General features: G+C 60.0%; 1 protein-coding gene across 1 annotated transcript; it reads right to left on the bottom strand.

Moving 5' to 3' along the window:
* Positions 1–39: 39 nt before the first annotated feature.
* On the bottom strand, positions 40–14,795 carry PRDM12 (PR/SET domain 12). The gene is made up of 5 exons (XM_070595806.1): positions 14,283–14,795; positions 12,240–12,430; positions 10,611–10,766; positions 3,084–3,195; positions 40–1,732 (listed from the first exon to the last, which is right to left on the bottom strand). Exons 1-5 carry the CDS (start codon positions 14,503–14,505, stop codon positions 1,326–1,328), a joined length of 1,089 nt encoding a protein of 362 aa, XP_070451907.1. The 5' UTR covers positions 14,506–14,795; the 3' UTR covers positions 40–1,325.
* Between the last annotated feature and the right edge of the window lie 6,339 nt (positions 14,796–21,134).

Genomic DNA, 21,134 nt, shown 5'->3' with positions numbered 1-21,134 from the left:
GCAGAGAGAAGTGTCGGCCCTTTCATATGCTAAGTGATAAATGTTCCAAGTAATTTTTATTTTAGAATACAAGAGAGGTACAAATGTATTTACAGTTGTACATATACAATCAAATAATATATATCACAGTTTTGTAAATATCATTTTAGATAAATATTTACAAAGTTAAAGTGACCATTTTCTGGAAGTAGAACACAGTTTCTTGAAAACTCTATACATTTTATACTTTTCATTAATATTATTATAGTTTATTTTACAAAACGCCGTACGGGAATTCTGGTAAATGGCTGCAAGGTGGGAGAGGCGACACCAGAGGGCGCCCAGGGCCGGAGTTTAGGGAAACGAGAAGGGGCCAGGGAGAGCGTGGGCGAGCAGGGCTGAACCCTCCGGATCCCGGACAGCTCGGAAGTGCTCCCCGGGCAGAGAAGCCCGTCTTGCCCTCCTCCTGCTGCAGCGTGGCGAGGAGCGGCAGGAACACTTACCCTTCCCGAGCAAGGTGTGACGGCTGAAGGGGAGGGGCCATTGGTCCAACTCTCACGTTTTACAGATGGGGAAAGGGGAAACTGAGGCCCAACGAGGAGCAGGGCCTTGCCTGGGGTCCCGCAGCGGATTTCCGTTTTGCCTTCACTCTCGACCTGCCTGTCACACCGCGAAGTATTCGTGCCTCATTCAGCCCCAGGGGGCCGGGCGTGGGGAGAAGGTGTCCTGAAGGAGAGAAGGGCCCGCCTGACCAGGAAGTGCGGGTCTCTCGGCCTCTTCTGGTGGCCCCTGAGACCCGTCGGCCCCCAACTCTCATGATCCTGTCCGTGATTCCCAACACTGCAGGACACCAGTCCCAAGAGGCAGGAGGAGGAGACAGATACGCGCACCCCATATGCTCCCTGCCACACTGGGTGGCTCTCCCTCTCCATTCCCAACCCGCAGCTCTCTGGGGGAGCGGTGGGGGCTCCCTTGCCCTGCTGGGGGCCCTCGAAGACTTTCAGTCCCCTCTCCTACCAGCCACGAGAGGGATGCCAGCCTGGAGGGCTGGCTTGGCAGGAGGAGGGAGAGTCACGAATGAGACTGGGCATAGGGACCCCTCCCCCCCAAGAGGAGGCAGCCGAGAGGCGGCAACAGCTGGGTGACCTGGGAAAGGGACGTCGCCCTTCAGTGTCCTCATCTGCGAAACGGGGCGACGAGTGTATGCCTGGGGGTCACCCATGGGACGCACTACAGGGCGGGGCCCGCCGGGCTGCGTCTGGCCAGTAGATGGGAGTCAAAAGTGAGAGCAGCCCGGCTCCGCGGCCCTGCGCGGGGTGGGGGGACGCGGGGGCGCGGGCGCGCGCTCACAGCACCATGGCGGGCAGGTGGTGCGCGGCGGCGGCGGCGGCGGTGAGCGCGGGCGCGTGCGCGTGCGGCGCGGGCAGCGCGGGCGAGTGCGGCTGCAGCGCGGTGCTGGGCGGCCGGTGGCGCGCGCTCTTCTGGTGGGCGCGCAGGCCGGCCAGCTGCGAGTAGGCGCTCTGGCACACCTGGCACTTGTAGGGGCGCTCGCCCGTGTGCAGGCGCACGTGGTTGCGCAGCGTGGACGACTGGCTGAAGCGGCGGTTGCAGAAGCGGCACACGAAGGGCTTGTCCAGCGTGTGGATGCGCATGTGCGAGCGCAAGTTGCTGCGCGAGTTGAAGCCGCGGTGGCAGATGACGCAGCGCATGCGGCCCGCGGTGCCCGCCGCCGAGTCCGCCGGGTGGAAGTCCTCTGGCCGCGGGGGGGGGGTCGTGGGGGGGAGGAGACGGGGAGAGAGCGGCCTCGTTAGATCCCGCCCGCCGCGGCCCTGCTCCAGCGCCTCCCTCGACGCGCGCGCGCCCCTCCCAGGGCCCAGCTGGCCACCGATTGATCGACGGGTGGGGTCTGGGCACACCGACTGGGGGCGCTGGCAGGGGGATGGGGAGGGCACCAAGGGCCTTTGCTTGGGGTCAGGTAGGAATTGGACTCCAGGGCAAGCTGTGAGACCTCGGGGACTTGGTGACTTCGCCTCACCAAATCTCAACTTTCTCATCTGTAAAATGGGAGCGTCCTGCGACCTCACAGGGCTATGCACGACTACAGGGGATGATCACAAAAAGCTGACGTCTATTGAAGGTCCTAGGTGCTGAACGCTTTACCTGCCTCGGAGCAGCCTTCCATAAATGGCAGTAACTGTTATAGTCCCTCCCCCCGCCAAACCCGCCTTCATTCATTCATCCCACGAATATTTACTGAGTGCCCACATGTACGGCGCCTCACTTTCCTCATCCCGGAAACGGAGGCACTAATAGCGTCCCCCCCCCCCCCCCGCCCCCCGCCATAAGCCTGCCGTCAGGATCAGAGAAATGGCTGTTTGGAAACATTAGCTGCGGAGCAAGGGCTCAGTAAACGGTAGTTCATGAGCCTCAGGTTCGTCCTCTAAAGATAAGGGAAATCAAATTTCACAAGGCTTATATGAGGACCCAAGTGGGAGGTTACCTGTGAAAGATTTAGCCCAATACCTGGCATGAAATAGGTCTCGAGCCAATGGCCTCTATCAGGACGATCAGCGCCCCACACAAACACACACAGGTGCAGTCTGCCCCGCCTTCCTCCAACAGGTTTATACTGAGCACCTACTCTGTGCCAGGCCCGGAAACAGGGGCAGGGCAGGGAAGTGCACAGATTATCCTAGAAATCATCTCGCCCAACATCTTTCCTTTACAGATGGGGAAACTGAGGTACAGAGCCATTCCTAAGATTGCACTGCAGAACTGGAACTCAGTCCAGGCTCCCACTGCCTGGTCCCTTGGTCCTGCCACAGCCTCCACCTCTCTGGTGTCCCCACCACCCCCAGCTGCCCCCTGTCTATTCTGGCTAGAAAACAGGAGAACTGCCTTTCACCCATGCCCAGGCCATGGTGGCAGTTCCAGGGGCATTGGCCACCTTGAACCAGTCCCATGTGCTCCATACTGCTGGAGGTTGAACCAGGGTGCCCAGAGGCCAGGAGCCTCCCTGTGTCCCCCCGCACACACACACTCACACACTCTCTCTCTGGGTTCCATGGGTCCCTTGTCATCATGGCCTCATGGAGACCACCTACCATGCTTGTTCTTTTTCTGCTCCTCCTCTAGCCCAGGCACACCGGGGATCCCCAGGAAGGTGTTGTGCGAGTTCCCATACCACACCAGCAGCTCCTGGTCGGGAGGGATCATCTGTAGGGAAGGAGGCAAGAAGGTCAGGAAGGCAGCAGCCCCAACGGTGAGTCAGGGCTCTCTGCCCATCCCCTCACGGCCCCGGGAGGCGGCTGTCCTGGCTCCTGCTGTGGAGATGCGGATCCAGTCTCAGCCCTGAGAAAACCATGCTCAGGTCCATTTCCACCAAGCCGTGCCCGGCAAGCTGCATGAAGACGGACGGCCCCGGATGCTCTGCCCCTCGGCTCCCCTCTCCCTGCCCAGGCCTTCTCGCCGTCTCTGTCCCAGCTGTGCTGCGGGAGCTCCCAAGCTGACAGCAACAGAACGGAAGCCTGGCAGCAAGTGGAAGTAACAGAAGACAGAAAGCTAGGAACTTCTCCTTTCTCCCCCGGGGGAACCAGAGTGAGCCAGTCCTCAGGCCTGCAGGGCTGAGCCAGCTGCTCCCCAGGAGCGTGGGCTGCGGGGCAGCCTATGGTACTTGGCTACCGCCTGCCTGACAATGTCCTGGAAACACCTCTCATCCAAGGCGCCTGCAAGGCAGCACCATGTCACCTGTATGTCCCCATCGCAGGGCTCTGCGTGACTCCATGCACATGGCAGATGCTAAGAAGCAGCATCCGATGGATGAATGCCTCCACTTCAGGAAATACTGGGGCACACCATAAACAAAATCCATTTCACTATGTCCTGGGCCTATGACAGAGATCCCCGCAAATGGTGCCAGGGCTCTGCTGTTCCCGGGGGAGGACCTGCCCCAGGGGAATGGTGAAGGTTGTGTGAAGGGAGGGGTTTGCCGTGATGATCCAGGGAGGCTGTGGAAGGCTGCTCCAGAGGTGACGCTGACCATAAACCCCACATTCTGGGACATCCAAGGGGCCCGCCAGGCTTTGATGAAAGCCCAAGGGGAACCCTCAGGCTCCAGCCAGCTGGAGCAAACGACAGAGAGGACAGCCCATCATTCTTTCTAGGCCTGGAACCCAGAAGAGCTGGCTTTCACACCCACCCCTGGGGGTCACTTTCTGATCTGCCCAGAGACAGCTGGACACCCCCAGGCAACAGCTAGATTGTCTTCCTGGTAGATTCTCTTGTAGTTGAAGCACAAAAATCACATAGGATGCCACCTAGGGGTGTCTGAAATCACACCAGGATAGGACCCCCTTCCTTGGCCTCCATGGTGACGGAGAAGGCCCTGCTCCTTTCCGTGGTTCTGGCCTGCAGACCTCCGCCATACTCAGAAGGCTCCTGTCCACCACACCATCCTTCCTCTGGTCAGAGCCAGGAGGACCCTCAGACCATCACAGCGAGCCCTGCTCAACCCTGAAAGGCGAGGGAAGCAGAGAGAGGCAGGATGGAGAAGGAAAGCGCGAGGAGGTCAAGGCGACTGCCATCCTCCTAAGACTCAGCCTGGGGTCACCTTCTCGACAGACCCCACGGCCCACGGGGCATCACGTCAAGCCTCAGGGTCAGTGAGTGACGAGAAGCCAGGCAGAGGTGCCACACCAGCTCAGACTGACGGGGCTTCAGTATGGAAAAGCCAAGTGCAGTCCGTGGACCCAAGGAAAATTAGGTGATGCCTCAAAGAAAGCAGCCTGATTAGAATGTGGCACCACAGCACAAGTTCTCCAGGCCTTTCTGGTCATTTACAGTCCTGGCCGCTGTCCCAGAGGCCAGCGGATCAGCGCTGGAGACCCTGCTGGAAAAGGGATGGGGAAGAGAAAGGTTTTGTAAACCCCTTAGAAAAGAGGATGATGGCATTAAAATAGCTAAGATAAATTCCTTGTGAAGGAAGCCACTCTCCCAGAGACAGTGTGATGGGCCCTTCATCACCAGGTGACCTCCCCCAAGCCCTGTGCCTCTTTGAGCTTGTCTCCTCAAATGAGGGGGCTGGGGAGCATGATTCCTGACGTCCCCCTAACTCTAAGACTCTGATTGAAAGTCGCCTCCAACATTATCCTAACCCCTGACTTCAATTCTCAGAACAAACCAGACATTTACGCATCCTGGTTCTTCTAAAGCAGCCAGCCCCCTCAGACTGTCTGAATATGCCCCTTCCTTCAGTCCTGAAGAGGGATCCAGCTCAGGCTCCGGAGTGACACATGTCGGGGTCCACTGGGACTCCCCACCTGCTGAGTGTGCGACCTCGAGCAAGTTGCCTTCTGTCACGGGGCCTCAGTTTCCTCAACCGTAAAACACAGACAGCGCCATTGCTCCAGCCTTGCTGGGTGCTTGTCGGGGTTCACCAAGCCCTCGCACATAAAGCTCTTCTCAGGTCCATACACAGGAGCGCTTGCTATTATGTTCTCTGAGCTGGTCAACCTCTCAGAGAAGCTGGCAGCGATCTCTGGTGCATCAAGTCCCTGCAGTTGTCCCCACAGAGCCTGCAGTGTGGCACGGGGTCACCGGCATGGTTAAAGCCCAGGGTGACCCACGAGAGCACAAGCTGGGCCCACATGCCCCAAGGACACAAGCCCCATGCCAGCACCACCGCTTCTGGCTCCATCTCCCAGAGGAGAGCACAGATGTGGGACGGGAGGTTCACCAAGCCCCCGCTGATGTCGCCCGGAGCGACAACCCCACCTCCAGACTCATGGTCTGGGAAGCAAATATCTACGTCAACGCTGGCCTTTTAATTTTAATTGATAAAAGCAATTATTACTAAATATAAAATAAATACAACAACAATAATAAGGGGGATGATGAATGAGGAGACAAGAATGTTGGGTTGCACAAATTCTGAATACTGTTATTCCAAGTAGTTTGGAATATTATTTTTTAAATAAGAGTTTCAGTATTGACTGTTTCAATATAAGAATGAATCACTTATTTGCTAACACCTTTTTTTAATGTCCTAAAATTACTTTTACTAGTTAATTTAAAAACTTAAAACAGTGATACAGACACATGGACCAAAATGGACAAAAACATGTGAACGGACACATCACGAAAGTAACTCTCTCTGCCACCCTGGACGCCCAGCACCGTGGCTGGTTTTCCGTGCGTCCTGCCTCAGAAGAGTGTGTCACTTTGAGACTAGTCACGGATGCTGATTTAATCGTGGGCGGCAGGCAGCATGATGGGCAGAGTCACTTCCATTTTCTACGTGATGCATCTGATTTTTAAAAAAATAATCAGCACATCTTACTTTCACACAACAAAAAAATATTTTTTAGAGAAAAGAAATCTATTAAGAAGAACCTACTGGAATTGATAATGACAGACATCCCCAGACAGCAAGAAGCCACCAGCTTTGAGGCAGCGCCGGGGAAGCAGACTCCCCTGCACAGAGGGTGGGAAGTGGGGTCCCTCGGAGCCCCTCAGAGCACTGGAAAGCCACAGCATCCCCTGGCCGGGACCTCTGGTCTCTGCCTGGTCCCAGGGAACCCCTCATGCAACAACCCCAGAGATCAAGACCAGGAGACCCCTGGAACCTGCAGCCTCTTCCCTGAGAACTATTGTCCAGAGGTTCCCAGGGTCCCACCAGCTGACAACCTGAGAGCAAAGCACGGCCGCAGTCCCCTGCAGGCGCCCAGTCCTCTCACTAGCACTGTTTCTTTCCGGCCAACACTGGCCTGGCCCAGCCGGGGCTCTCCACTGGGGCTCGGAGAACCAGAATCAGCTGTTCATTCACTTTTCTGGGGAGCAGAGACTGGCTCAGGATACGCAATAAACAAAGCAATTCCCAGAGAAAGGAGACTCGTACCATAAAGCCCCATCCCCAAGACCCTGGGGGAACATCAGCGCCTGAGTCTTCCATTGACAAAAATTACATAATCTCTCAATTGGTGCTTCTTAACCTTCCCTATCAGCCCAGAAATTTTGTCCTGCCCCATTTCTGAATTTTTATTATAAACTGAAAACGTTTTTGGTTTGTTTTCCTAATATAAATTCATGTCACACTATTGAACATGCTCCCGAGAGGCTCTGATGCCCTCCCATTTCCCCAGCAGTGCAGAAGCTCTCGTCTAGAAGGATGTCAGTGTCATCTGGACGAATATCAATTTCCATTGTACCACAGATGTCCCGACACACCAATTAATAGAGTTCCGGCAAATAGATATTGGCCAGGGAGGCCCTACGGCATGGTGGCCAAGGGCTCCGCTCTGGGGTCAGACAGGCCTGGGTTCAAATCACAGCTCAGCAACCTGCTAAGATCTCCCTGAACTTTAGTTTCATCATCATTAAAATGGGGATAGTGATGGAGAGCACCTCACAGGGTGGAGAGAATTCCATTTTTGTAAGCTGCTAAGACTCTCAGCATAGTGCTGGCACATGGTAAGTGCTCCTTGGATGTCGGCCTTATTAATGATGCTTATTATTAATAATCAGAGCACCTTAACTGCACCCACTGATCAGCAAGATCGAAAGGAAAATGGTGCTTGTCCTCATAGAGCCAAGAAAAGGGGCGATGGGGCTATGGGGCTCTAGAAAAAGAAAACAGCTCAACTGCCTGAAATGAGAAGGGAAGTAACAGAAAGAAAAAGCCCACGCTTCAGGGCACAGTAATCTGCCAAAAAAATAAGGAGGGGAAAGACAGAATTTTCTTCCCAGTTCCCAAATCCAAAAATTTCATAACTTATCCCTAAATCCTTTTCTTGTGCTCAGTTTTGGAGTCCAAGATGTTGCTTCCTGGAGCAGCTGGGTTTATTTTCCTGGAGGAACTGGGTCCATGTGTTCTGACCTAGCTCCCATCACCTGCAGAAAGACTAATTCATTCAGCACTTAGCAACCACTTGCTATGGGCCGGGAACTTTCTAGATGCATCATTTTAGGCACCTGAGGTTATAGGAAATTCTTCCGTGGTTGAAGTGAGCAAGAAGGATGCGGCAGGGATAACACGCCAGATGCAAAACCTGCCTGGGCGTTCTCCACTGACTGGCTGGCCTTGAAACCCCATTGCCCTTGTTTCCATTTAGAGGGCTGTTATTTTGTATTTGTGGGAAATTTAGACCAGCAATAGTACATTCTGCTTATCGAATAAAGATGTTCCCTCCCATTTTTTTTGGCAAGGAATGGGTTACTCTTATGAAATACAAACAGCAGTTCTGAGTGACAGAAAGATTAAGAAAACAGATCACGGCAAAGGCCCCTCTCCTTGGCTAACTTGCAAACACGAGCACGCACAGAGCAAACAGCCGGCTATTCCAGAGGCACCCGGGGAGCGGCCTGGGGGTGCCGGGATTTCTTCTCATGGAGCCTGGAAGGGCCACACGGGCTCTGGCCGGGGCCCCGCTGCATGGAGGTCACACACACTCAGACACAGCTTGTCTGATAAGTGGTTTGAGAAAATTGCCGCACAAAAAATATGCCCAATTTCACTTATTAAAAGTAAAACAGGTAATATGTTGCTTTTCCTTGTCCCTCACTCAAACAGTCCCTTCTTCCTAGGCTTGACAGCTCCATAAAAGCATTAATAGACAAATCGGTGGCGTCTTGCAGTCGACGTCACATATGATATGATACCTTTTCTCCTGATCCTTTTTTATCAACCTGAGTTCCTGATCAAATGTACATGACCTTGGTTTTTTTGATCTGATAAACCCAGATCCCTCCCTGGAGATGCTGCTCAGCCACCTTGCCCTCTGACTCTGAATTTCTGTAATAATTCTGTAATAATGCTTCCGGACTTTGTTCAGCCTTCAGCTGGTGTGACTCACGCAGCAAGATGAGACTCAGGCCTGCCCTGGCCAGGAGTCCTTTTACCAAAATCACGCCAGCTTCCCGCTCTGTCTCCTGTGTCCGGGCGCGTGTGTCTGAGTGGGAGGGGTGGTGTGAATGTGCACCCCGATCTCATCTGGCTCAGGATGGCTGGAAAGCTGCGTCCGAATGTGAAGATGTGTGTGAGGCTGCCAGGGCGGAGCAGAGGAGGACCTGGGTGGGTGCTCTCTGCTAGAAGTGGGGTTCAGCCGGACAGCAGGCTGATTCTAGGATGTCTGGTGGGAGCCCTTGTCCCGCAGGGTGGCAGCCCAGCCCGATGGTCAGAGGAATCACCTCTGTCCTGGGCCTGTGGCCACCCTCATACTGCCCCACCCTACTTGAACCCCAGTTCAGGAACTGCTCGCCTTTTCCTTACCCTCCACTCCCTGGTCTTCCCCAGGTCCACCCCTCAGCCAGGACCCACTCCCTGGCCAAAGCAGGGCCCAGGCAAAGCCCATTCTGCTGTCATCCTTGGGAGATTCCCTGGAACCTGGTTATCGAGGGACAACAGGACACCAGTTCCAGAGGCTGGTAGGTTCCAGTGCCCCTCAGGGCTTTAGAAAAACTTGGGGTTCAGGGAGAAAATGGACTAAAGGGAAGTCATTCTCTGACCCTTAGGGGGACTCCAGAACACCCCTAAAACTCAACCAAGCCCAGCCCCACCCCGAGGGGCCCTGTGCCTCTCCCCATGGGGGAGCAGAAGCATGAGGTCCAGACAAATGCTGGGGGAACAGCCTCACTATCCCCACACAGCACTCGCCACCAACCTGCCACAGGGAGACAGGGCAGCTTGCCCCCTTCTGGGCCAGACACTGAGCGAATTTCCTGCCAATGAACACTGTCCAGGGAGGGTCCCAACAGTGTAGCCCCTCTCGGCTACCACCACGTGGCTTGCTTTGCGCCATCAGCCCCTTCCCACACACTGTGAGCTTGTCTGCTTCTGCGCAAGCATTTCCCTACGAGGAACATCTCCTTCTCCCATCCTCCTGAACCTCCCCATGCCCTGGGCCTGGCTTAGCTGCCCCCAGCCCCCGATGGTGGGAAGTATATTTATCTCTCTGCTGTCTCTCCCTTTCTCTGTCCCCTGAGAAGCTTCACCCAGCACAGGCGTTAGTGTTGATGTCCCCCCAACGCCTGGTAAGAGCTCCTGAGCCTGCCTGACACCAGGTGAGGCCCGGTCTCCTCGTCTCTAAACTGCAGATAACCGCAGAAACCTCCTTCGAGGATTACATACGATAATGCACACACAGCATCTAGGAGAAGGCTGACCCTGCGAGCGATCAGGATGTGATAGCTGAGACTGGAGTCATGATCCACACGTGATCAGTCCCACACATGCAGAGGGACGACGCACAGCTAAAACGATGTAGACACAACACCCTCTCTTCCCCACCCCAGATGCTTTCCCTGGGCTGCCTTGCCGTGTCTTGCTCTCTGTCTCCATGGCTTCTGAACCCCAGAACACCCTCAGTAGATATCCACGGACCTGTCTGCCATGTTTGGAACATTCACAATGGCATGAAGTCGAAAGTTCTGTCCAGCAGAAAGCTTGCCACGGACGTCAAGCTCCTGAAGACCATGATGCATGGGCCTCAGCCCTATAGCCTGGGCAGGGCCAACTGGGCCAGGGTCAACGCCCCTCCATCCACTACAGTCCCCAGACACTGCTGCCCGGTACCTCCCCACCCCCCGCTCCTGGGCTCCTCCCCACCTAGCCCCTACACAAAGGCACACATGCTCACCTCGATGGCCTTGTAGAAGATGCTCGTGCCAATCTGGACGACCTCCAGGTTCTGCTCCTGCTCGTTGCGTGCACACTTGATGTACGTCATCCAGCTGCGGTGGTCCTCCTGGCTGGCATCGATGAAGTAGCGTACTGTGCCGTCCTCGTTGAAGACCTGGGCGCGGGTGAATCGGACACCAGGTGAGGCAGTGCTGTCACCGGTGCTGCCTTTGGCCAGGGCCAGGCCCCGTGCCGGGCACATCCACACGCATTCTCTCTCCATCCTCACAACAGCCCAGGAAGTGGACACAGCTATTATCATCTCGGTTTTCCAGCTGAGGAAGGGGAGGCTCGAGCAGTACAGAGACTTGCCTGAGGCCAGCTGGCTAGAAGCAGCCAGCAGGGAGCCAGTCCCAGGGCCCCACAGCTCCTGTTGCCAGGTCCTCCCATCCCCAGAAGAAAAGCGTCTCCAGGGATCACTGACCCTACCAAGTGGCATCCGGCTAGCTCTCCGGGGATACGGAGGTGCTCCCTGGAGCAGCAGAGAGCACTGGCCAGAACCTCAGAGGGGACACAGGAGGCTGCAGAGGGAAGGGTGGCTTGCTGCGGCACCAGGGTCTGGCCTAATCCTCTTTGTGGGAGCTGCCAAGGGTACTCAGATCAAACGGGACCCCAACCTCCTAACCCAGCCACAAGTGGGGAAGGTAACCTCTGGCCCGAGCCTCCAGGGGAGAGAGGAGGTGAGGTTAGGAGTAGCCTCTGGGCCATCGCCCTGTTCCCTTCCTCCTCTCCTGTGACCAGGTGCAGGATTTGTCTTGTCACACTGGGCTCCTCCAGAGTCTGCCAGGTGGGGGGGTGTGGGGGGGAGCTGTGGTGGGGGGAGGAGAGTAGGGAGAGGGTGCAACAGCCTGCCCTCTGCAAGGGGGGAGCCACAGAGGAGGAAGTGCTTTGGGAGTGCCTTCGTCCTAAGGATGGCCCTCCCTGGCATCTGGCATGTGGCACTGTTTCGCAGGAGGAGGGTCAGAAAGCCTGAGATGGAAGCTTCTCTGAGCTTCAGTTTCCTTCTGTAAAATGGGGATGACAACTCACGGATGGGGCTGCTGAGATCATCTGCTGGAATGCAGGCCCTGGGCTCAGAAAGCTGACTCAGTGCCATTTGTCGCTGACCATTTCCAGTGTCACTATTGTGCCTGAGTTCAGAACCACTTCTCGAGAAGCACAGGCCCCCTTCATTCTCTTTCCTGCCGCCCTCCCCCCCAGGTCAGGGCTGGCTTCGAGGGGCTTTCCTTGCTGCTCCGGGGTAGGGGAGGCAGAGAATGCAGGTGGCTGGGAGATGCTCTCAGGGATGACTTTCCAGCTCTGCATGGGACCCTGGGCAAGCGACAGAGCCTCTCTGGGTCTCACTGCCACTCTGAAGTGGGGCCAACAACAGTCTGCTCCCTAGGGCCGGCCAGAGGAAAGAGGATCAGATTTTTGCAAACAACTGCCTTTGTGGCGCAGTTTGGGGAGGAACCTCCAGGTATCAGGTGGTGTAGGGTCCCACCTGAGCGAGCGCAGGGCCCAGCATCCGCAGCTCCCAGCGAGGGCGCAAGCGGCGCTCAGACGCTAGGGTCCCACCTGCCGCCCTCTCCCCCAGCCAGGCGCGTACCTCCCACATGAGGTTGTTGTTCTTGCAGATGTCCACATGCTCCGGGGCGATGACGCGGCCGGTGAAAGGGCCCATCTCGGTGCCCGCCTTGATCCACGTCTTGGAGAAGATGCCGAGGCCCTCGCCGGGGATAGAGCTCTGAGCGATGATCACCTCCGCCGGCAGCACCAGGCTGGACAGCTTCTGCACCTCTGCAGCCCCGGGCAGGGGGACTGCGTCAGAGCCTGAGGCAGGGGACACCCGGCTCTTCTCCGCCAGGGACCGGAGCGGTCCTGCCCGGCCCACCCACCCCAAGCCCGCCCCGGAGCGACTCCGGAGAAGCGCCCGGGTGTGTGTGTGCGCGGCGGAGTCGGGGCGAGGCGTGGAGGCTCAGCGACCTGAATCTCCTCTGTTTGCAACCAGAGGACCTTCTGTGCCCTCGAAAAGAAGAGGTGCTTTCGGGCTCATTTCTAGGAGGGTTTTTTTTTAGTCTCTCCACGAATTCTTAAAGCATTCACAACCTCCCCTGCCCTCCACCTGCGAAAAGTTTAAGAACTGCAGAGTTGACCGCAGGTTTTACGACTGGGTAAACTGAGGCCAGCTCCGATGAGGAGGTGACAGCCAAGGCGAGACTTTTTCGCCCAGTCCCGATCTGGGTCCTTCCGCCGGTGACCCCGCGCTCACTGCGCGTCGGAGCACAGGGCACTGTCAGAGGCTCCGGGAAACTGATGCACACGGAGCATCTGGAAGGGCCTTTGACTCTTTTCAGGGTGCGGGGAGGCCCGGCGCCCCGGGCGAGCTGACAGCACTGGGAACAGACCTCGGGCTGCGAGTCAGCGGAGGTTCAAAGGAAACGCGGGCGGCGGCCGGCAGTATTCCCCACTCTTTGTGTGGCCCCGGGCGCGCCTGGGTCCCTTGCTGCCGCCAGGATCTGGGGTGCCGGGAAGGGCGGCGCCAGGACTCAGGAGCCCTGAAGTCGCATCCCCTGGGCGGATAAGCTCCCGCAACCCTTGGCGGTCCCCCTGCCTGGCCTGGCAGCCGGGGTGGGAGCCGCGAGGCGCACGGGGGCGGCCTCCTTGTCTTACCAGGTTCCCCTCTAAGCTACCTGGGAAAATACCCGGCGAGCGGGCCGGCTGAAACGGGGGGTTAAACGGTGTCCATTGCGGCGCGGCCGGCAATTTGTCACGCTGTTAAAGTGATCGCATTCATTCGGCTCCATTCGAAAGAAATTGCTAATTCTAAATTCATTAGCCCTGGAAGAATGCTGTAGCAGTAAATTGTAGCTCAATGCGGAGGGGCCTTGTTTAAAAGGGGCCGAGGAATTCCCCTTACAAAAAGGGGGGATTAGATGGTTGACATAGCGTGAATGGAAGTGGAATTAGTCTGCACGGTAAATTAAGAGAGGAACAGAAATCCTAACGGGGACGAGAGGGCGACGCCAGAGATGCCAGCGGCCGGGGAAAGATATTGTTTGCGGGTTGATGAATGAGGAATGAGAACTTCAGACATCTTAAAGAAAAGAAACTTTCCTCGCTCTCTCTTTCTCTGCCCGGCTCTCTCCGCGGCTTTCTCTCCCGGCCCGCCCGCCCGCCGCCCCCTCCCCAGCCCCCGCTGCCTTCTAAAGTTCTGGGTTTAAGTGAGAACTTTCGCGGGTCAAGCGCAAGTTAACTAAATGAATTTAAAACCCCTTCTTTTTGAGTCAACTGCTATTACACGCCTAGTAAGGCTTTAAATGCCTGGAACCCGCCAGCTCAAAGGGGTGAGGGGCGGGCAGGGAGCGCGGGGCGCGGCGGGGCCCGGCAGCCTGGACGCCGCCATCCCTTCTCCCAGCCGAGCCGCGCCGGGCGCAGAGATGCACCCCCGCCCGTCGCCCCGCCCTGGCTTGGTTGTGCGCGCCCTGGTTCGGCTTCCGGGAAACTGAGGCACACGGAGCCTCTGGAACGCCCGGGTTGGCGCTAGCAGCCGCTATGCCCCGTGTCCCCGCCGCGTCCCGCGCGTCACTCGGCGAGGAATCAGGGTCCGCCAGCAAGAGAGGACCCGACCGGCCTCGACGGCGCGACTCACCGCCGGAGAAGGACTGCGCCAGGACCTCGGCGGTGAAGGCTGTCTTGGGGCTGGCGTGGTGGCTCTTGTCCTCGAAGAGCTGCTCGCCCAGCACGTTGCGCCAGCGGCCGTACAGGAAGCTGTGCAGGATGTCGGAGGTGATGACCTCGGCCAGCGCAAGCCCCGGCGCCTTTAGCCCGGTCTTGAGCACCAGGGCCTCAGCCGGGAGCACGGAGCCCATCATGGGCGGCCCAGGGCTCGCCGGCGCCGGGAACGGACGGCTGGGCCGATGCGGGGATGTGGCGGGCGAGAGGAGCACGGACGAGCGAGAGAAGAGGGCTGTGATGGAGGAGAAGGAAGAGGAGCAGAGGGAGGACGAGGATGCGGGAGGGAGCGGGAGGCGAGGGGGTGGCTGGGAGGAAAGCGAACGAGAGGGAGCGAGGCAGAGAGGACGAGAGAGACGGAGAAATCTGCGGAGACGCAGAGGCGGCGCGCCGAGGCTGGAGAGACGGGTGGAGGCGGAGGCGGTGCGGTGGGGTGGTGCGGGGGTGGGGGTGGGAGGCGGGTGGCTGCAGAGAAACGGCGGCGAGGGGCTCTCGGACGCGCGCTCGCCTGTCGCACACCCCGGCCCGGACGGTCTTCCCCTTGGCAAAATCTCAGCGCCTTTATAGGAGCCGCAGTGACCCTCCTAATTGGTTATTAATGACCCCCTGACGTCGGAGGACAGACTAGTCGTACCCGGCCGGGCTCGAGGAGCCTTTGCTGCGAGAGCTCAAGGGGCGGGGGCGCGCGGGCCGCTTCGAACTGTCCCTCTTCGCTCCTCCTGCCCCTCCCCGGCCCTTCCTCCCCCTCCTCTTCCTCCTCCTCTCCCGGTGGGGAGCGCCGGGCAGGGTGGGAGGCTCAGCCCAAGGCGAGGAGAGGAGGGGACGGAAGAGGGCGTGGGGGGGGAGGAGGGGGAAGGGGGGCTCGCTTGGACTTCAGGGACCGGACTGGGGGGAAGGGACGCCTGGCCTCAGTCCCTGCGCTCACCACTGCCCTAGGCCGGATCTGCGTCCACCATCCCGACCGGCCGGGCCAGCAATCACTTCCCCTCCGCTCCCTGGCCCGGCCGGGTCCCGCGCTCCCCTCCTCGGCCCCGCCCCGGGCTCTCCCGGGCTCCAAGCCCCAGACTGCGGGAGTCGCCCTGGAGCCTGCAGGCCCTGCGTGGGCCGCGCTGATCTCCTGCGCAGACCGCGCTTCGCTTCAAACGGGCCGCTCCAACCTCCCCGCTTGCTGCCCGCAGCCGAGTGTGAAACTCGTCGCCGGTGGGAGAGGCTGTCGGGGCGGGGCTGCGGCCGCCGTCGGGGTTGGGCCCGGCCCCAGCTGGCTTCGTGGGCGGCCAGGCTCCTAGCTCCAGAGGGGTTAGGTCCGGGTCGGGAAGGGCGGAGGAAATCCGCACAAGCCGCGGGCCGCTCAGAAAAGGCTTTCCTGCCGGATATAGGGGGGATCGAAAGAAATAGGATGGAAATCCCGGACCGTCCCGTGTGGGAGCAGCCGTGCCCCAGAGCGAACGCCCTCCGAATCTGCAGGCAGCCCCGGGCCGGGCCGCGATGTGCGCTCTGCTCGAGGCTCCAGCCACCCGGCTGCTTCGCTCAGCCGCGACCTGGGGAAGCCCGCTGCGCGCACGCACTCCTTCCTTCTTGCCTCCTCTCTTTGCACTCCTTCCTTCTTGCCTCCTCTCTTTCTTTCTTTTCTGGCTTCCTTCTTCTCCCTCTTCCTCCCTACTCTGCTCCCCCACCCCACCCCCCGCCCTCATTCCACCAGTGGACTTTCTCCCCAAAGGAGCCAAGGCGCCCGGAGCGCCAGCCGGTTTCTCTCGTCTCTCTCGGGAGACAGGGAGCTGCTGAGCCCGGAGCCGGTGCCGGAAGGCCACCGCTTCCTACAGGCGGTCCCGCCTCTCAGGGTTAGCCTCAAGCCCCCAACTCCAGCCCCAGACACGGCGGGGAGGCATGAGGACACCTCCCCACTCCCTACAATTTCAGATTCCGTTTTCGGAGCCCGGTTTTCTGGACCCTCAGGGCAAGAGTCGAGCTCACGGGTTAGCTGGAGGAAGCTGACTCCCCAGGCCTTCTCTGCCGCGCGGGGACTTGGGCAGACGGGCAGGGGGCCTGGCCTCCCCAAAAGGAGTCACTCTCCTCATGCCCCTAGGCAAAGAGCTCCCTCCACCGCGGCGTCCGGCCTTTGCTGAGCCAGCCACACACCTGGCGGCCACGGACCCCGGCCCCTGAGCGCCCGGTTCCGGCCAGTGGTCTCTGACGTTCCGGAGTCTGCATCGGGGCCAGAGTAAGGGAGTCGGCGACCCCCAGCCTTCAGACCCAAAGCCCAGGTCCGCTTCGAGGCTGCTGCCGGGGGAGGCTGCACCGGGCAGGAGACGCGACCGTCGGGCCCGGCGCCAGCAGAGGGCAGCGCAGCGGAGGAGCGAGCGCGGCCGCGGGCTGGGGTCCCGGAACCTCCACGCCCTTCTGGACGCCGCCGGCGGGTCTCCCTGGCTCCCGCTTGAGCCGAGGGTTCGCGTCCGAGGGGGCGGACGGAATCCTGGCACGGGAACCTCACCGGCGCCTGGGCCTTGGTTTCTAAGAAGACTTGGTGGAGCGGAAAATGCTCCCGCGCGGCGGAGAGTACGTCGGGGAGCGCCGCCAGGAGCCGCGGGCTCAGTTCCCAAGCCCCGCAGCCACCCAGCGTCGCCGGCGTCCTTGGGACGGTCCTTCTCTCTGAGCCTCAGTGCCCCTGTCTGTGCAATGATTTGAGTTGGATTTTGTGAACCGAGGTTTTTTCCTCCGCCTCGTCTCTCTTTGGGTCAGGTCACTTTCCTCTGAAAGCCCCGATGATGTTGCCAACCCCGGGCCACACCTCACTGAGAAAAGATCTCAGGTCTGCGGGTCCCTCCGACCTGGGGCTCAGCATTTGGGTCCTGGACCCCCAGCTCGGAGTCAGAAGGTGAAAGGACCGAGGGCTCAGACCGCGGCCAGGGAGCCCTATTCCTTTCCCCAGGACGCGCAAACCCAGGGAGCGCTGCTGGGGTTGGAGCAGAGCAGCTTCCCAGCTCGTGCGCCCGCCGGCCCCGCGCGTCTCCATAGCACGCTCAAATTCTGTGCTTCTGGTCTAGCTGTACACCCCTGGACCACGCCCCAGGGGTAAGGGGAGCTGTAGGGAGCGCCCCAGTCTCGGGGCCGATTGGAATGGGGGAGCGAGGCCCCTGCGCGTGCATCTCTCCTCGCTAGGATTGCGAGGGAAAACGGTGCACGTTCCGGGGTTTCTCCGCGGATGAACCCTGTCGTTTTCCACGAGGCCCAGGAGCGGAGTGTGCCCGCGCTGAAGCCCCCTCCCCGAGGCCCGGCGGGGCCGGAGCTCGCAGGCGCCGCCCCCACCTCGCGCCCGCAGGCCGCCGCTCCGAGATCTCTTTAATATTCATGGACGTTAATAGAGAGGCCCCCAGTATATCGGTCCATTGTGGGCGGCTCGTAGGGCTTGAATAGGCCCCGGCCCCCTTTCTTCGGCGCAGCTTCCCGAGGGGCCGGGCCAGGAGTGAATGGCCCCGCTTCCCGCCCCGCACCCCCTCCCCCTTGCGGGGAGAACATCTTTATCCCCGCCACTGCCGCCGCCGCCGGGACCCCATTCACGCGGCCTGGGCTCCGGGCGGAACGAATCAATCGGACGCGGCTCTTCGGAGGTCACCCTCGTGGCCCAGGCTCCCCCTTCTCCCCGAACCCACGGGAGTGGAGAGAGGGAAGCGGCGGCAGGCCGACGGACCCACGGACTGAGGGACACTTGGGGAGGGAGGCCTTCGGGGCAAGTGATGAGGGACTCAGGGTCTCGCGGCCGCCGGGGACCAGCTGGCTTCTACTTGTTGCCCCGCGCAGGGCGCAGGGCGGAGCGCGGAGAGAATGGGGACCAGGGCCCAAGCCCGGAGACCCGTCCTGCCTCCCCTCCAGGCTCCGGCGCTCGCCCCTACGGCCCTGGCAGCCGCACCCGCGAGACCCGGGCACGAGGTGGGGGGCCGCCCGGCGTTCCCCAGGCCCCGCCGCCCGGCCCGCAGGGCACTTTCGTTCTCGCCGGTGCGCCCGGGTCCCGACAGCGCGCTTCAGGGGGGCGATCGGAGGGGAGGCTCGGTTCCCGGCTCCCGCACCCTCGCTCGGCCGCCCTGGCCCGGGTGGCGGGGGATGCGAGTCGGTCAGGCGGGGCCAAGGCGCACGGGTCCCCGCCCCTCCAGCCCTGCCTGCCCTCGGAGGCGCAGAAAGGAGCCCATTGTCCGCCGAGAAATACATTTTGGGGGGCCGAGTGAAAGCTCGTCTTTCTTTTGAACTTTAGAAGAAAGTCTTCGGCCCTCGGAGGGAGAGATTTGTCCTCCCTCCCAGGGGCCCCGCGCGCCTCCTCCTCCCGAAACATCTGCCGGGGGAAAATCCACCCTGGAGGGCAGACCGTGCTCGCTCTAAGCCCGGCGAACTCATTAAAAAGATATTAGCGGCGGGGGCAGGTCCCGCGCAGGTATCGATCGGCCGGAATGAGCCCGAGGAAGAAAAGGCGAAGAATTTGGACGCCCCGCGCCCCGACCCCCTACCTGGGTCCCCCAGCCCCCTGCGCCCCAGCCCCGCGGCAGGAGGGGGGCCCCTGCGCCGTCCGCGTGTCCAGCGGTCGGTGCGCCCGGCTGCCTCCCGCGGCTTCTCGCCCCCTCCTCGGCTCTCCCTCCCCGCGCCCGGAGCCCCCGCCTCTCCTCGCCCGAACGCGGTCCCGTCTGCTCCCTCCGCTTCCCTCCTCCGCTCAATCGCCGCCGCCGTCGCGCTCCCCACATCCCGGTCTCTCTCTTTCCCCCTCTCCCTCTCTCCCTCCTTCTCCCGCGCTCTCTCCTCTCTCGCCTGCGCTTCGGCCCCTCTCGGCTTCCTCCTCCTATTTCTCTCTCGCTGTGTGAAGCTCAGCCTTTCTGGTCCCCATTCCCGCCGTGGGCCAGAGAAATTCCTTCCTCGAGTGGGACCCGTGTGTCCGCCTCCCCGGTTCCCGCAGACGGCTCAGGGCTCCAGGGCCCCCCGTCCGCGCGTACCAAGGCGCGACGGGCTGCCGAGGTGCGGCAGGGGCCGCAGGCCGCAGAATCGGTTTCCATAGACGTGACTCGGGGCCGGGCCTGTGGGGGGCTGCCGGACCGAGTGGCGGCCTCAGCTCGGGGAACAGGGACAGCGCCCCTCCCTCGGTCTAATTAGCCTCGGCGGCCCGGGAGAGACAAAGGCGCACCCCGGGGCGTCCACGTCGAGCGCCGCGTCCCAGAGCCGGCGCCCCGGCGGGCAGGTGACTGGCACGCAAGTTCCTCTGGGCGCCCAGGGCAGGGCGCCCCTTCCCTACGCCTCCGGTGCCAGCGCCGGAGTCAGGGCGGATCAATACGGCGGGACCGGCGGGACCGGCGGGACCGGACGGAGCAAGAGACGCTCGGGGAGACAGGGACGGGCTTCTGGAGGCAGAGGGGCCGAGATGGAGGGAGACTGAGGTAGAGAGAGGCCGAGATGGAAGGATCTAGATGAAAATCGAAGTCTGAGATGTGGAGACGCAAGGACACGCGCGGAGAGCAGAAGGAAGCAGAGGCAGGGATTTCAAAAGAGCCCGAGGCCTGCGGACTTCTGAGACTTAGAGACGTGACTGAGAGGGAGGAATGGGGGTGTTGCGACACAGAGATTGGGATGTGAGGGGCAAAGGGATCCAGGGGAAAGCAGGCAGGAGGGATGGAGAGAGAGGGAGGCTGGGAGGTGGGATAGGTGGGAGATGGGCAGTGCCCTTCCCTGCCGGCTTCCTCCAGGCCTCTGGCCTAGGGCCCCCCACTCCTCAGCTTCCTGCCCCTGCTGTGAGCCCATGGGCAGCCAGAGGAAGCCCGCTCACTTGCTCATTCGAACCCCTGTTTTCTCTAGAGGCCCTTCCAACATCACACTGGCCTCCCTGGCCCCTCTTCACAATCTCCAGGGCTTCCTGCCTCCTGGCCCTTGCACCTGCCATCCTCCCCCTGGATGTCCCCAGAGCAGAGAGGGTTGGAACAGGGAGCTGTGCCCTGACTCTGCCGCTCCTCACCCCCGCCTGCCACTATGGGCACCATCTCCTGCCTCAGGAAGAAGCCTGGGGGCTCCGGGTCCCTCCTTGTTCAATAAATATTTATTGCCTACTGTGTGCCAGGCCCTGTACAAGGCCCTGGGAGCTCCAGGATGCTGAGGGCAGATGTAGTGCTTGCCCTCTCAGACCAGCTTCCAGGGGTTGGGGGTGCACGCTGGTGGGGCCAGCCTGGAGGCTCTGATGCCTCTCTGGCTGGACACCTCTGTCCACCTGGCTTCGACTTCATCTGTAAAGTGGGGACAATCACTCCGCCTGTCTCATAAAGCCCCACATGCCCGGCGAACGAGCTCGCATGGGAGAGAAGCTGGTGACTGTCCTTCTATTATTGCCCCCTCTCCAAAGACCACCTGACCCCACATGTACAGGTCCCCTGGGCCCATCAGGAGATGCCCCAGGCCCTGGAGACCTGAGGATGTGAGTACAATCCTGGCTCCAGCAGGTACCCGCTTCCCCTCTCTGAGCCTCAGTTCCTTCATCTGCAAAATGGGGATAACAGTAGAACCTCCACCCGGAGGGCCGTCATGAGTCATGAGGAATAAAAGACATCATGCATGCAAAGCTTGTAGGATGGAGAACGTACTTGATACATGGAAGATACTGGCAACTCAATACATTTAAAAAGTAATGCATGGCCATGCTTGGAAATTCGGGAAATAGGAAAGTACACAGGTGAGTACCAAATATGGCCTACAAGGGGACGCTAAAAAGCAAATCTATATGCTGGGCAGTTGACCAGTATGCTAAGGAGTC

The sequence above is a fragment of the Equus przewalskii genome, chromosome 26 (genome assembly GCF_037783145.1).
Source record: "Equus przewalskii isolate Varuska chromosome 26, EquPr2, whole genome shotgun sequence".
Classification (NCBI taxonomy): domain Eukaryota; kingdom Metazoa; phylum Chordata; class Mammalia; order Perissodactyla; family Equidae; genus Equus; species Equus przewalskii.
Note: the sequence above shows the minus strand (reverse complement) of the source record. Positions and strands in the feature narration are given on the sequence as shown.

Coding starts and splice junctions, on each gene's coding strand:
- PRDM12 (XM_070595806.1), bottom strand. CDS start 14,505: ATGATGGGCTCCGTGCTCCCGGCTGAGGCCCTGGTGCTCAAGACCGGG. Junction 10,767..12,239: donor ACAACAACCTCATGTGGGAG/GTACGCGCCTGG, acceptor ACCCGCGCCCAG/GTCTTCAACGAGGACGGCAC. Junction 3,196..10,610: donor TCTTCTACAAGGCCATCGAG/GTGAGCATGTGT, acceptor CCTTCCCTACAG/ATGATCCCTCCCGACCAGGA.